Here is a 15,085-nt window from a genome sequence, read left to right as displayed (position 1 = left end):
CACAGTTTATGAAGAGAAAAAGGTGTACATAAAATGTGGAACCTCTTCCATGATTTTATGAGAAACTAAGTGAATACATAAACTGTCCTACCTCAATCACGGTTTATGAAGAGTTATAGCTCTATACTAACTGAAGTCAATTGTTTAGAAGAGTATCATTTTCACAATGGCTAGTGAGTAGGAGAGTTTTCTAGTGCTAGGACATTGTTCTGAAAAATTTATAAAAGCAAAAGAGAGGGTGTGAAGTTCACTAACAAGAAACCTTTGAGTGTATTTATTCATTCATCGAATATCTTGTTAGATCTAAAAACCAACACATTGCATAAATTTGGGGTATTTGGGACTAAGTAAGTGAAGAAGTTATTTTATAAGATCCCTATCGCAGTTGTATCAACAGGTGTGAAGTATGATACGTTTGCGATAGGGATTGATGAAGATCTGCATGTTCTATTTTATTGTCATGGGAGATTTTCAGAGGTCAGAATACCCGAATTGTATGCGAAGTTGGAGGTCGGTGTCGACTGTTCTGGGGCATCAGCTCCAAATCCTCACTCGACTCTCTTGGGGGTACTTCCAATTCGATGGCTGTAGTTGCACCAGCTCGTCCGTTCGTTGCATCTCCATTTTTTGCGGTTGATTTGAACCATACAGAAGAAGATGGTTCTGTAACATTGGAGAACCGTTCGTTCCGGTAGTTGGCAATTGAGATAGCTAGTTCTCCTGTCATGATTCCTGAATGTGTAGGGTTGGGTGACGAGGAGCCTGTCGATATAGTTGGGAACAGTGATGAGGATACAAGGCGCAATCTATGTACATAGCATGACCTATCAAGTTCCGACACACAGCAGTATCCTTCGCACTTTTTAACCATAAACTTGGAGGCAAAATTAGTGAAGACCCGAGTGTCGACATCCTCGAACACCTGAAAGCTGGTGCTGACTGTGTAGTTGCTGCCACCGATTCCAGTCTCGACGTCTCCAACACCCACACCCTCACTATGACCTCCTTGGTTTGCACTAGCAGAACTACCGCTGTCCCCAACCTGTCCACGGCCACCTCTCCCCCCCCATATCGTCTAGCTCTACCTTGACAAACATGATGATTGCCATTGCCTCCCCCATGATCACCACCTTCATCGTCATCCATCATGTCGTCTAGCCATCGTCACTCCCAATCGAAGGCACGTGTACCAACACGTCAACACCGCTCAACATGCCTGTTATCAGGCATGTCCATCACTTGTACCCTGACAGGTGCTTGAGATGACCCTCTGCGATGACCCTCCTTCGAGATATCCATAGGCCTAGGATCATTAAACGCGGCATCCGGAGACAAAACTCTGTGGGCCACCCGATGCCACCAGTCCAAGTACTCTTCCGATGGACCTGGATCAGCAACTTTCTGGATCTGAAGGACTAAATCAACCCTATTATTTCAATGTAGATGCCATGTCTGATAATAAGTGGGGAACCCTCGATCTCCACCTCTACCATCCTTCTAATGGAGCCAGTCTATGTTCAGAGCTGGCTAAGGGAGATGCTGTATGCCGCCGAGCTACGGTATCACTCTATCAACTTAATGCCACTCTATCACGGCAAAATATATCAAACTCGTGACCGCCCTGTATAACACCCTACCACACAGAGCATTACGCTTAAGTCATAAAACAGAGGTGGTGTGGTATTACGACCTCTAAAATAAAATGTACATATGTATAATAATTGAAAGAAAGTGATATACGAGGAGCCTTGAGGGGATGGTTAAAGCAATATCGTAAAAAATTAAAAGTGCAACGCTCAGAAATAATGTTTACTTGCGTACGAAGAAAGTTTAGGTACGTAAACATATATATATACAAGGAGAGTAGAGTGTCAATGTGACAAAATATTCAAGCTCCGAACTCAGCCTGCGAAGCTAAGGCTGGCCGGAGAATATTCACATACATACATATAAAATCCATAACCCAACATACACAAAAAAAAAATCCTAGTTCTCCATAAACCTATATTAAGTGCAAAAGTAAAACAAGTTCGTAAGGAGAGTTCTATATACATGGATATATCTAAACAGAACAAAATGTAATATCTCAAAAGGCCTACTTCCCTGCAGTGAACTCTAGATGCCTAGCGAGATGTCTTTCGACCTGCATCCGAAAAACACAAAGATCTATATGGAATGAGAACCGGAGGTTCTCAGCATGGTAACAGTGCCCACATAACTAACATATAAGGTCCCGAGAAAGCCATAACCAATTCCAGAACTCCGACACTCAAATTATAAAATTTAAAAATTTAAAATGGAAACCATAAATAGGATGGTTCTCTAAGGTTCTCCAAATTTAACCAAACTCTAACTAAAACTCTCGACTATTCCCCTTCCTCCGCAATCCTCCAAAACACCAGTAGAATCACACAGACAAACAAAGCAGACAAAGCAAACACAAGTAGAATACAAATACGGCAGGTAGCAAATATAGCAGGTAAGCATAATAATCACATAGGTAGGCCCAATTAATGCACAATCAAACAAAGCACACATATGCATATGATGTATGTCTATCCTATTGGACGTAAGCAAACGTGTCGGTTATATCGCCAGAACGTGACACGTCCGTCAGCTAACCCGATATCGACTCTCTGGCATGCCTCCACACATTTGGGATATAGTGCCCGTCACAATCTCGGGATATAGTGCCGGCCACACTCATGGGATATAGTACCCGTCGCATTTCCTGGGATAAAGTGTTCCCACACTCTTGGGATATAGCGCCCGCCACACTCTCGGGATATAGTGTCCGACACACTTTCCAGGGTAAAGTGCTCCCACACTCTTGGGATATAGTGCCCGTCACACTTTTGGGATATAGTGCCTAACACACTCATGGGATATAGTACCCGACACACTTTACATAGAGAGAAAATTTAAACATATTCATCATCAACAACCTCAATCATCATATTCATTCATTTTCAATAAATCATCATCAAGTTCAATTAATCTTTTTCACATTAACTATCATTCATAAATTGTCCCATTCATCGTTCTCAATATTGTATTATTCTCAAAGTTGCCTCATTAATTACTTTCATCATTTCATCAAATTGAGTATCCCCTTCTTCAACTCCTCTGTTGCCAATTCTATCTTCTTTCACTCGCTAACCCTTACTTCGTGACTCAAAACCTTACTAATAAATTTTAATCAGAGTTTTCAGAGGTTTGAAAAATCAGAGGAATGTTCAATAGTTCAAAATAGTGAATTTCTATCAAAACAATAGTTTCAGAGGTTTACAGACTTGTTGGGAAGGTTAAACGCTAAAAAACGGAGTTTTTGTACAAAACAGGGTACTGTCGTGCGCACACTCCATTCAATCTCTTAAAAGTGTGCGTACGCACAAGGGTATGCGTATGCAGGCAATAGCAAGCTTTCTCATATGTGTGCGTGCGCACACCCCTCGTGCGTGTGCACGAGCCGAAACTCACACTCTGCCCGGTGCATGCGCACACACACCAGCATTTTCAAAATTCAGCAACTTAACAAAAGTCAGTTTTCTGCACCTGTTTTTCGACGTCCATAACTTCCTCTTCAAAATTCCATTTTCCTCAAATTTTATACCGTTTTAAAGCTATTGAAAATATCTTTAATTTGAAGTAGATTTCATTCGAATCCAGAATTCGAGGCTCAAGTTATGGACCGCCGAAGTTCGTTAAAATCACATTTTTACCAGAGGCTAAATTTTCAATTTTTCACAAACTTTTCCAATCCAAAACATTTTTAACTCACCAAACCTTACCACAACAATACCAAACCAGCCAAACTATGCCTCCACCATACTAAATCACTCCACAACACTCCAATTTATCATTTTAACAATTTTAACACAATAATTCATGTTCAATATACAATATACATACTCATCATACACCTCTAAATCATTTTTCCACCATCATCAACTTCTCTCATGCCCAATGATCATCAGCCAAACATAACTCATCAATTAAAATAATATGTATCAAACACAAGATTCAACTTATCCTAAGTCGTCTAGCCTTAGTTTTCACGACACATTATATTTTAGTTATGAGAAACCGAAACCATACCTTGGCCGATTCCTCCTAATGTACGAAACACCTCACAATTCAGTATTTTCCAAGCTTCCAAGACCCCAAAACCTCACCAAACAGCTCTCTAGTCACCAAAGCTCAATCCAAGCTCCACATTCTCAATCTTGACTCCATTCAATAACCAATTTCAATCTAACATCATAATTATTACTATAATAGATATAGAATTTACTAATTCAACATTATACAAGGGTTTTGAGGGTGCTTACATGACCCATAGCTTAAGTGAGCTAGACCCGACAATACCCGCAAGCTAACTCGAACCTAAACACCGAAATTACGTAAAATTCAACATAATTACGCATTAAATTTCAAAATTTAGGGAGGAGAGAACTGAAACCAAAAAGTGGATTCCATACCTAATCAAGGACTGGGCTTTGTAAAGATCGTTGCGTGGTCGCAGACAGTGCGGCGATCGGAGCTCCGAATTGAAAGTTATGGCAAATTGAAATCAATACCAGGGTTAGGTTTGGTGTTCTTGTTCTTTTCTTCCCCAAATGTGTTTCAGTATTTTTGCTAAATGAAGGAGGAGGAAGGGGTTTTTATTAAGTGTATGTGACTTGTGGGTTGGGCCTTGGGCCTAATACGGGCCCGGTTCGTCCAATCCGGCCCGTTCGACCCAATCTTGAGCCAAATTTTTTAAAATTAGTGTCAAAATTCATGTTTTAATTATTTTTTCTTTATTAAACCAGAAAATTTAATTTTCTAATTTCTTAAAATAATTAATTTATTAGCTAATTATATACTAATTTTACGAATTTTACACCCTTCATAACATACTACTGTGCTCCTCAGCCAGTATCTCCAGATGAACCACAGCTACCACCTCAGTAGTAGAATAAGGCTCCCACAAAAACTATAAAGGATAAGCTAAGCTTAGATAACACCATAAAAAGATACATGATGTCAACTGTAAATCCAACAAAAAGCAACAACAAAACAACTTACATCTCGATCACACAATCTGTCTAAAGAAATATGTGCGATACCACTCTTTGCTCCCTCGCGTCGGAGGTCGGTAGATATGTCGCTCACCTACAATCTTCGTTGTAAGCATTGCATAAAAAAGGATAATACATTAAAATAAACATATATCACACAGAAAACATTAAGTGATACTGGAGGCCAACAAAAATTCAAATGTGTCAAAACCACTTGGGCTCAGCGTGGGAACCGCCAGAAAATCCAATATTGTAGTAGCTGAAGTGGTCCAGCAAAGTTAATGACGTTTCTGTTGGCCATTCGACACATGCATCTATACAACTAGGTCAGTGCAGTTGAGCCCCAGCTGTATTTTCCCAACTCGTCAAGTCTTGCCACAAACGACAACCACCGAAGGTGAACCTGGTTCTCATTCTTGTCACCGAAAAGTTAAGTAAACAGTAACATCATAATGTAGGAACGTGCGTATATACGCACTATCTCCTTACCCACATCGACTGGGAGCACCCGAAATCTCTCATGTAACCATGTGAAGTGGATTGTCATCTGCTTGACTTTATTCGATGGCGGTGTCTCACCGAATATCTCCTGAAACCACTCCTACGCTGGTCTTCCGTCGGGAATGAACTGGTCAAAGTCAGTGAGGTGCCTACTAACAGCCTCCCCATCAACGGTAAACCCTTCAGGCAGCGTGACGGTGCATTCTCCGAACGACATGTGGAAGGGTGTGAGTCTCAGGACGCCATCCCTCAATGAATACGCTCAGCAGAGGTTCATCCACTCATAACCAATGACTGTTTAGTCTAATCAAGTGATATAAACCCGCAATTTTCAAATAAGGTCTTATCTGATCATGTAGAAGCACATTCTGTTATCTTCTAACACTACAAATACACCTAGTCGGCTGCATCATGCAAAAAAAAAAACTAATATGGTTTTAATCAAATTTTAACGGATAAATCAGTAAACTATTTATTATTTATAAACTAAATAACTAACAGATAAAAGTCTAACACATTAGTACCATAAAAAATTAATTTGATACTAATCAAATTTTAACATACAAATCTTTACCATATAAATTATTTATAAATTCAAAAAATTACAGATAAAAGTCTAACACATACATTAACAAAAAAAATTAATCCAGGTCTAATCAAATTTTAATAGATAAATCACTAATCTCTAAATTATTTATAAATTAAATAATTGATAGATAAAATTTTAACGCATTAATTAACGAAAAAGTTTAATTCCATGCTAATCAAATTTTAACATACAAATCATTGCACTATAAATTATTTATAGATTAAACAAAGCACAGATAACAGTCTAACACATAAATTAACAAAAAAATTAATTCAGTATACTAATCAAATTTTAACATATAAATCAACTAACATCTATTCAATTTTTTATAAATTAAAAAATTTTATAGAAAAAAACTCACATAAGTTAGCAAAAAAATGAACATATAGCTCATCAACATCTTTAAATTAGGGCAAATCACTCAATTAAGCCAAGGGGAGAAAAAAATTACAGGAATCAGCCAAATCAAAAACTGCTTCATGAATCAACCAAGAGACGTTTCTATATAGTTCGAATCAGCCTAATTCGAACTTCATTTCCATGTAATTCGAATCACACTGATTCGAATTACACACACATGCACACATCCACTAATTCGAATCAACCTGATTCTAATTACACAATGTAATTCGAATCAGGGTGATTCGAATTACACCCACGCACGCGTTTCTAAGTAATTCAAAGTGGACTGATTCGAATTACACAATGTATAATTCGAATTAGACTGGTTGGAATTATACTGGGCCAGACATGTATAAATATGGTGTGAACGTGAATTGATCTCATTAGAGTGAGAAAATGGCTAGTGAGAAAAGTTTTGTAGTGTTGGTTCATCACAAAGGATCGATTAAGAGGAAAACACGATCTGGAATGAAGTTCACTGATAAGAATCCTCTCAGTATTTTTATCAGGCCTACGACGATCTATGATGAGTTTGTGAATTCTATACTACAGAAACTTGGTCTGCAAGGCGTGAAACGAGTTCACAAGTTATTCTATCGCATTCCGATCTTAGTGCTGCAAGAAATAGTGAAGTATGATTGTTTCACGATCGGGAGTGATGAGGACTTGCAGGACCTGTTTCATTGTCGTCGGCAGTTTCCTGAGGTTTGGACACCTGAGCTGTTGGCGAAGTTGGTTGATGTGGTATCTAGCTCGGGGGGTTCGAACCGGAATACCCACACTATAGGCACGGTAGCTGGTTCTAGCTCCAGACCTGTTGGTGCATCTTCGTCCGTCCCTGTGCATGAACCTCCGGTCGAGCCTATCGCCTCCCCGTCGTTCGCTGTTGATCTCAACTGTAGTAGAGGTGGAGAGGTTGGAATAGTGGATGTTGTGCCGACTTCTTTACAGTGTGCTGCACCGGCTGGTCTGGGCGATGCATTGCTGGATGATGTTGACGATGATGATGTGGAGCCGGATATCATTGCGGATGACAGTGGTGATGATATTGGAGCGAGTGATCCAGCTGGGGCTGGAGGTGGTTCTAGCTCTGGCACACAGTAGAACCCTCCGCACTTTTCATCTTTGGACTTGGATGCCATGAGACAGGAGGGGGTTCCTAGGGAGCCTACTGGATTTGGTGCTAGAGATGGCCAGGGGTCTGCAGGTCTAACAGAGTTTCAGGTTGGTCAGCAATTTCAGGATAAAGATGAGGTTGTGTTAAGTGTGAAGACGTATAGCATCCGACGCAGGGTACAGTACAAAGTGGTGGAGTCTGACTATCGCCAGTATGTTGGGAAGTGTTCTGAGTTTGGGAATGGGTGCACATGGTTGATTAGGCTAAGTCTCCGGCAGTGCAAGGGTATTTGGGAGGTAAAATGGTACAACGGACCACATATGTGTCTCGCGACATCCATCTCTAGTGATCACAGGAGTCTGGATTATCATGTGATCTCGAAATTCATCATGCCAATGGTTAGAGCAGATGCATCCGTCAGCATCAAGGTGCTCCTGAATGCGACGGCGGCACACTTTGGGTTCAGGCCGACGTATATGAGGGTTTGGTTGGCGAAGCAGAAGGCCGTTGCCCACATCTATGGTGATTGGGATGAGTCGTACAACGAGCTCCCGCGGTGGGTGTTAGGAATTCAGTTGACGATGCCTGGTACTGTTGTAGTCCTTCGGACGAGTACTGTTCGAGTTGGGGGCTAGGTCGACGATTTACAGGCTTATTTTCACCGGCTCTTCTGGACGTTTCTACCATGTATTGAGGCATTCTGGCATTGCAAGCTATTGGTGAGTATTGACGGCACCCACCTGTATGGTAAGTATGGGGCTACGTTGCTCGTCGCGATTGCACAGGACGGGAACTCCAACATACTGCCTGTTGCATTTGTACTCCACCAAACTGCGGTAGCACCCGATCAATCAGGTGCCACTCTACGACGGCGAAATATATCAATGTCGTCACACACTGCCATAACGCCGTATGCCGAGGCTCCAACACGTTCGGATGCACAACCTGAAGGACGTCGGGAGAGCTATACAGCATCCAAATAAACTGCAAGTACATAGCATCAACGTTAGGCAATACCGTGATGCGAGTTATGAAAGGTTACTTAATTAAAAAAAGGTGGTTCGTACACTTACATCCCCAGCCTGTAACAGGTCTATCTTCAGCCTCCACATCTGCACTCGTGGTCCCTTCTCGCTAGCAGAAGGATTGTGTCATGACCACCATGCAACTCACATCGGTGGTATAAAGAAAGCAAGGTATCACACATAATATAACATTATAAGCGGACACGGAATAGAATAAATTTAGACGAAATAGAAAAAACGATAACAGTACCTCGAGGCCAAGGGCCAGCTGAACGTGTCATACCCAGTAGGTCTAAACCCAGGAAAGCGCCAGAAGATCCAAGACTGAAGTAGCTGTAACGGACCCGCTAGCTTCACCACATGTCTGTTAGCCACTCGGCACATGCACCGGTACAACCACGCGAGTGACGCCGACCCCCAGCTGTAGCCACCCATATTCTCAAGCCTAGCCACGTAGGGTAGCCACCTAATGTGAATACGGTTGCCGGACTTGTCGGCAAAGAGCTGAGTGCCTAACAGCATCATGATATATGCCCGAGCATAGCGCCTGACTATCTCCTCGTCGGCTCCCTCAGGGCACTCTCCAAACATCTCCTGGAACCAACTGCAGTTCACTGCAAACTTCTGGATTTGGTTCGCAGGACGTAACACACCAAGCAACTCCTGGAACCACACCCAAGCTGGACGGCCACCCTGGATGTATGTCTGGAAATCCGTCAAGCAACCACTGACATATCGTCCGTCGACCGACAACCCCAACTGGTACGCCACGTCCTGCCGTATGATCGTGCACTTTCCGAACGGCATGTGAAATGTGTGCGTCTCCGGACGCCACTGCTCGACGAAAGCACTCACAAGGGGTTCATCCAATCTGAACCATCTCTCGTTCAGCCTCGCAAGATGGTATAATCCCGCTATCTGCAAGTACGGAACGTACCTCTCGTCCAGTCGCATGACCTGCTGCCGTCGCATGCTCAAGATGCATCGCTGGGGCTGCACATATAATGGACCAGATAATTAAAACCACTAACAAAACCAATTACAAGACCACTAACAAAAACCACTAACATAAACCACTTGCAAAACCACTAACGAAACCACTAACATAAACCACTTGCAAAACCACTAACAAAACCAATAACATAAACTACTAACATAAACCACTTGCAAAACCACTAACATAAACCACACCCTAAACCACTAACAAAACCAATAACATAAACCACTTGCAAAACTACTAACAAAACCACTAACCTAAACCACTAGCAAAACCACTAACAAAACCACTTACAAAACCACTTACAAAACCACTAACATAAACCACTTACAAACCACTAACCTCTTCGTTGATGACCCCGACTATATGAGCTACTCCATCTAAACGATATAGTCTGTCCGGATTATCCCCCATGGGCTGAATATCCTGCTCGAGCCTTTTTTAGAGTCGTAATGGGTCGTTTTCTCTGGAATTTGGTGGGGTATGATAATGGAAAGGTGGTTCGAATAAGGTTGGTTCGAACTCCTTTTATAGCCGAAGCAAGAGTAATTCGAAACACCCCAATTCGAATTACTACTAGAGACAAAAATTGAGTAATTCGAATCAGCCAAATTCGAATTTCTTAGGAACGCGTACGCGGGTGTAATTCGAATCACCCTGATTCAAATTAGTGGGTGTGTGTGCGTGTGTGTGTAATTCGAATCAGTATGATTCGAATTACAAGGAAATGAAGTTCGAATTAGGTTGATTCGAACTATATAGAAATGTGGACTGGTTGATTCATAAACAAATTTTTGATTTGGCTGATTCGTTTAATTTTTTCCTCCCCTTGACTTATATAAGTGATTAATACCCTAACCACACACCAAAGTGACATAGGATATGAACGAAATAAAAAACAACCAACACCTAAAGAGAACAACATATAAAAAACTAACCTCTTAGTTGATGCTTCCAACTACATGAGCAATATCATTCAATCGGCACAAATGATCTTGGTTATCCGTGACTCCACTCCGCCAGATTGTCACTGTCGCCAGATTCTCTCCCAAATCCTCTCAATTCCAATTACTCTAACACCCAATAATGCAATCCGTTTTTTGGTCTTGCGGTTTATGTATTCACCTAACTCTTCATAAACGGTAGAAGGGGTTCCATAGTTTATACATAAATCTTTTTCTTTATAAACCGTGAAAGGAGTTCCACGTTTTATGCACACCTTTTCCTATTTATAAATTGTGGGAGGTGTTCTACTGCTTATATATATTTGTAGAAAGTGGTAGGATTTTTTCATGGTTTACATAAAATATAAATAGAACAGGAACGTAACCAATTTTTAATTGTTGCATTTGAGTAAATACATATTCCAATTGTTTTATGTAAATAAATTGCCTTTAATTTAAATTAGTTAAGTGGTTAATTCACTTATCTTTTTAAATAAATATCGAAAATTTAAATTTTGTCTTATATTTATAATAACGCATTATTCAGTGACAAATTTTTAAGTAGAACAATATTTATTGAAGTATTAAGTACGTTTAATAAATAAAAAATTTATATTTATTTAATGTTGATATGTTTATTTTTGTTTTGACAAAATACAAATACTAACATAATATTATTATTAGAATTTAGTTAATATGTGCTTTAAGAGTACATAATAAAATTATTAATCAAAAATCTTTTTATAAAAAAATATAAAATTATTAGAGTTTAGTTATTAATTATCAAAATATTTATTTTACTTTTACAGTTATAAATTAAAAAGTTAAAAAATTTCTTCTAAAAGTATTCTTATTATGTGTCTTATATTAACAAAACCTTTATTATTGTTAAGTAAAGATATTAAGAAGTGAGATTAGTGTAAAGGGAGGTGGAGGGTATTTTTTTTATATTATTTTTTTAATTTAACAAATTAAAAATTAATTAATTAATTATAAATTTAAATTTTATTTAAAAGTTTAATATTAATTAATAAATTACTATATGTATAAATACTTATATAAATGAAGTAATAAATTAACTATTAAACTAATTTAATTCAGAGCGAGAGAGTTAAAAGGAGAAAAATGTAAAATGAGAGAAGAGGTGTGTTATGGGTAGTTGCAGGAAAGGAAGGGTGATCTGATCGTATCCCCATGGCAATGGGTATTTCTGAGCGTATGTCGGTATGGGAGCTACCTTTGGAGCGCCACGCGCGAGGGCCATGGGAAGAAATGCACGCGCCCCAGGCATTGGACATGTGTCGATTTGTGAGCCCAAAATGAGTGCCTGTCATCCACGGGAGGCGAGTGTATGAGTAATTGCGTGTGGGAGTGAGAGAGGGCATTATGGTCCAAAAATTAATGAGCAGAGCAGTGGAAGATGAAGAGAGAGAAAGTGTGTGTAAGTGTTTGGGTGGCATTCGCTGATGAAAAGCCTGACACAGACGTTGACTCATTGTACGGAATGTCTACTAACTGATTTACATGAATCTTTTTTCTTTCTTTTTTATTTCCTCCTAGCTTTTACTTTAATTTAATCCACTTCAACTAAGACAAACTTGCTTTATTTTTATAAACTTAATTAAAAGGATTTATTTGGACGAGTTTCTACTCAAATATCTGTTTTTATGTAATTTTTTAAAGAAAAAAAAATTTAAGTAAATTTTATATTTAAATATATTATACAAAAAATATTTTTTATTTATTAAATTAAAATTTATTTAAAAAATATTTTTTTATTTTTTAATATTTTTATTTTTACTATAAAATTTTACAAATATACTAAAAAATTAAAAAATATTTTTTTAACAACTTAATAACATTGGAACAAATACAAAATCTACTTCAAATATATAGTTTAAGAATATAATAATGTTTTTTAAATTTTTATATATCTAATGTATTAAAAGTATAAAATTTTACTTTTAAATAATTGTTTATCAAACTTCTTTTTATATAATATTCTTAAAATATATCTTTAAAATATTTATTCACAATACTTTACTTTTATACACTACTTGGAATAATTTCTTTAAATGAAATGTATTTATGTTTTATTTTCTATTATATAAGCTCTCAATTTTTTTTATTATAGAGTTTATTTTTTTAATAATAATCAAATAAATTGGAGGGTCTGATTTCATAGTTGTCGTCTAGAAATAGGAAATTAGATAATTTAATTTTATGGATACTGAAATTTAAATTATGGAATGCATAAATTTGTTGGTGAATTTTTTTTTAATCGATATCCAAATATAACTTTTAAATTTGACCTTCCGATTTCTTCTAACAATGTTTCATAATTTTGCGATACATCCTTCATCCTAATAACGCAACAAAACTCAAGCTACTTTCCCGATATCAAAAATAGAAAGTGCACCACTTGTTCCTGTAAATTAATCTTTCCCACAATAGGTTTCATAAAATTAGTTAACCCCAGCAAAATAGTAGTAATATAATATCTTGCCGAGACTTTAGTAAAAGATCCAAATAATCTTGTTCGATAGATACTCTAAAAGTGCATAGGAGTGTATTAGGATAAGATATTTAGAGATAAATAATTATAGTTAAATATCAATAAAATAATTTTATAAATTTTAGTTATTTTTATAAAATATTTTTTACATATTTTAAATATTTTTATAAGAAAAGTATAATTCTCAATTATTTTCCTTTCTTAAAATTTGACTAATATAAAAGGAAAATAATTTAAAATCAAATTTATCGCATATATACATTCTCTCAATTTAATTATATAATATTTTAATTTTTTTTTTAAATTTGAAATACTCTATCCAAATATATTCTAGCTCTACTAGCTGATAAATGATTGAAAAGAACATATGACTGTTGCTCATGTATATATTTAAGGTGAAGTAGGAGATATATTAGCCCATCTTTTTCCTTCTTACGATGTGGAATTGTGGGTTACTATTTTTACTGAGTTTCAAAGGTAACAGAGCAATAATATTTACAGATAAGATATAATTATATTTAAGGATTAATTCAGGGAAAAAATTAGTGAAAGATTCTATGTATGTGTGCCAATTTAATTTTCAAAAGTTAGACATTTTAAATTAATTTTTAAAATATAAAATAATCATTCAAGTTAGATAATTTGTGATATGCCATGGTATATGTAATTAATAAAAATGACATATGTAACTCACATTTGTATTTTCAGAATTAATTTGAAATATTGATATATTAAAAACTAAAAGTGTTCTTTTAAAAAATATTTTAACTAATAATTATATATTTAACGTGTGATAGTCTGTTTCAAACAGGTGGATATCAATCTCTACGCAACTCAAGATTCATATCAATCTTCTTAATTTACTGAAAGAAAAAGGAAAATGTTTCTTAATTCCTTTTTTTAATTTTATCAAGGGAACGAATGAACTTAGATATCTTTTTTATTTTGGTCCCAGCTTACATATATTTTAAAGATATATATTAGTGTTATCAGTAGAAAATTTTTTATTTTTTAATAATAAAAATATTGAAAACTTAAGTTTATAATTTTTTTTTTTGGATACGTTTTAGCCAAGTCCATTTACTTTTTATATTTTTTCTTTGGTGTACTATTTTTTAGTTTTTATTTTTTTTTTCCAGGAAGGTAGGTATTAAATCTTGGGAAACCTAACAAAGCTATTGTAAAAAGTAAAAACATTAGAAAATAACTCAGCCCAACAGAGAAGAGAAGTTAAGCTTAAACAAAGCAGCGTTGGCCCAAATTCATGAACATAGATGGGTGATTATTTGGTAGATCCCGTTGAACCTAATTGTATTTTTCGGCCCACTATCAACGAATAACTTCTGAGTTTCTGACAAAAACAAAATAAAAGGAAATAAAGAATTGAAACAAGTTTGAGTTATGGCAAATATATATATATATATATATATATATAGTGTCAGTTGACAGAAAAAATACGCTTTTTAATTTACATATGGCTCCATGAATGGTGCCTGGCGTGGATATGGGAGAGGGGGTGCTAAACATTTTTGTGGTGTCAGTGGGAAAAGTAATCGGACCCTGCGTGTTGGGTGTGAGTAGCAACACAGACCCTGCGTTTTGGGTGTGAGTAGCAACACGGACCGTGCGTGTTGGGAGATAATAGCCAGTTGGACCCTGCGACATCTAAACTCCAAACGGACCGTCCGATTTGCGTTTAGCCAAACGCACGGTCCGATTTCTTCTCTTGCATGGACACGCGGCGCGCAGGGGTAGCTCGCAGAAGTGGTGCCCTGAAAAGCAAATGAAGCCAGCTTACCTATTCTCACCATCCGAATTAACCCACTGTTTTCACTCTCAACCAATTTCACTCCCAACTCCTTCTTCTTCCTTTCACCTTTCACCATTTGAAAGCCACTCCTTCAAGAAAGAAGAACATGCCGAAGAAAAATA

General features: G+C 37.2%; 1 protein-coding gene across 1 annotated transcript; it reads right to left on the bottom strand.

Annotated features, from left to right (window-relative positions):
* Positions 1-8,431: 8,431 nt before the first annotated feature.
* Positions 8,432-10,108, bottom strand: LOC112729643 (protein MAIN-LIKE 1-like). Its single transcript, XM_025779810.1, has 4 exons — positions 10,037-10,108; positions 8,948-9,690; positions 8,746-8,806; positions 8,432-8,656 (listed from the first exon to the last, which is right to left on the bottom strand). Exons 1-4 carry the CDS (start codon positions 10,106-10,108, stop codon positions 8,432-8,434), a joined length of 1,101 nt encoding a protein of 366 aa, XP_025635595.1.
* Positions 10,109-15,085: the final 4,977 nt, after the last annotated feature.

Source organism: Arachis hypogaea, chromosome 12 (genome assembly GCF_003086295.3).
Source record: "Arachis hypogaea cultivar Tifrunner chromosome 12, arahy.Tifrunner.gnm2.J5K5, whole genome shotgun sequence".
Classification (NCBI taxonomy): Eukaryota; Viridiplantae; Streptophyta; class Magnoliopsida; order Fabales; family Fabaceae; genus Arachis; species Arachis hypogaea.
This window is presented reverse-complemented; position numbering and strand designations above follow the sequence as displayed.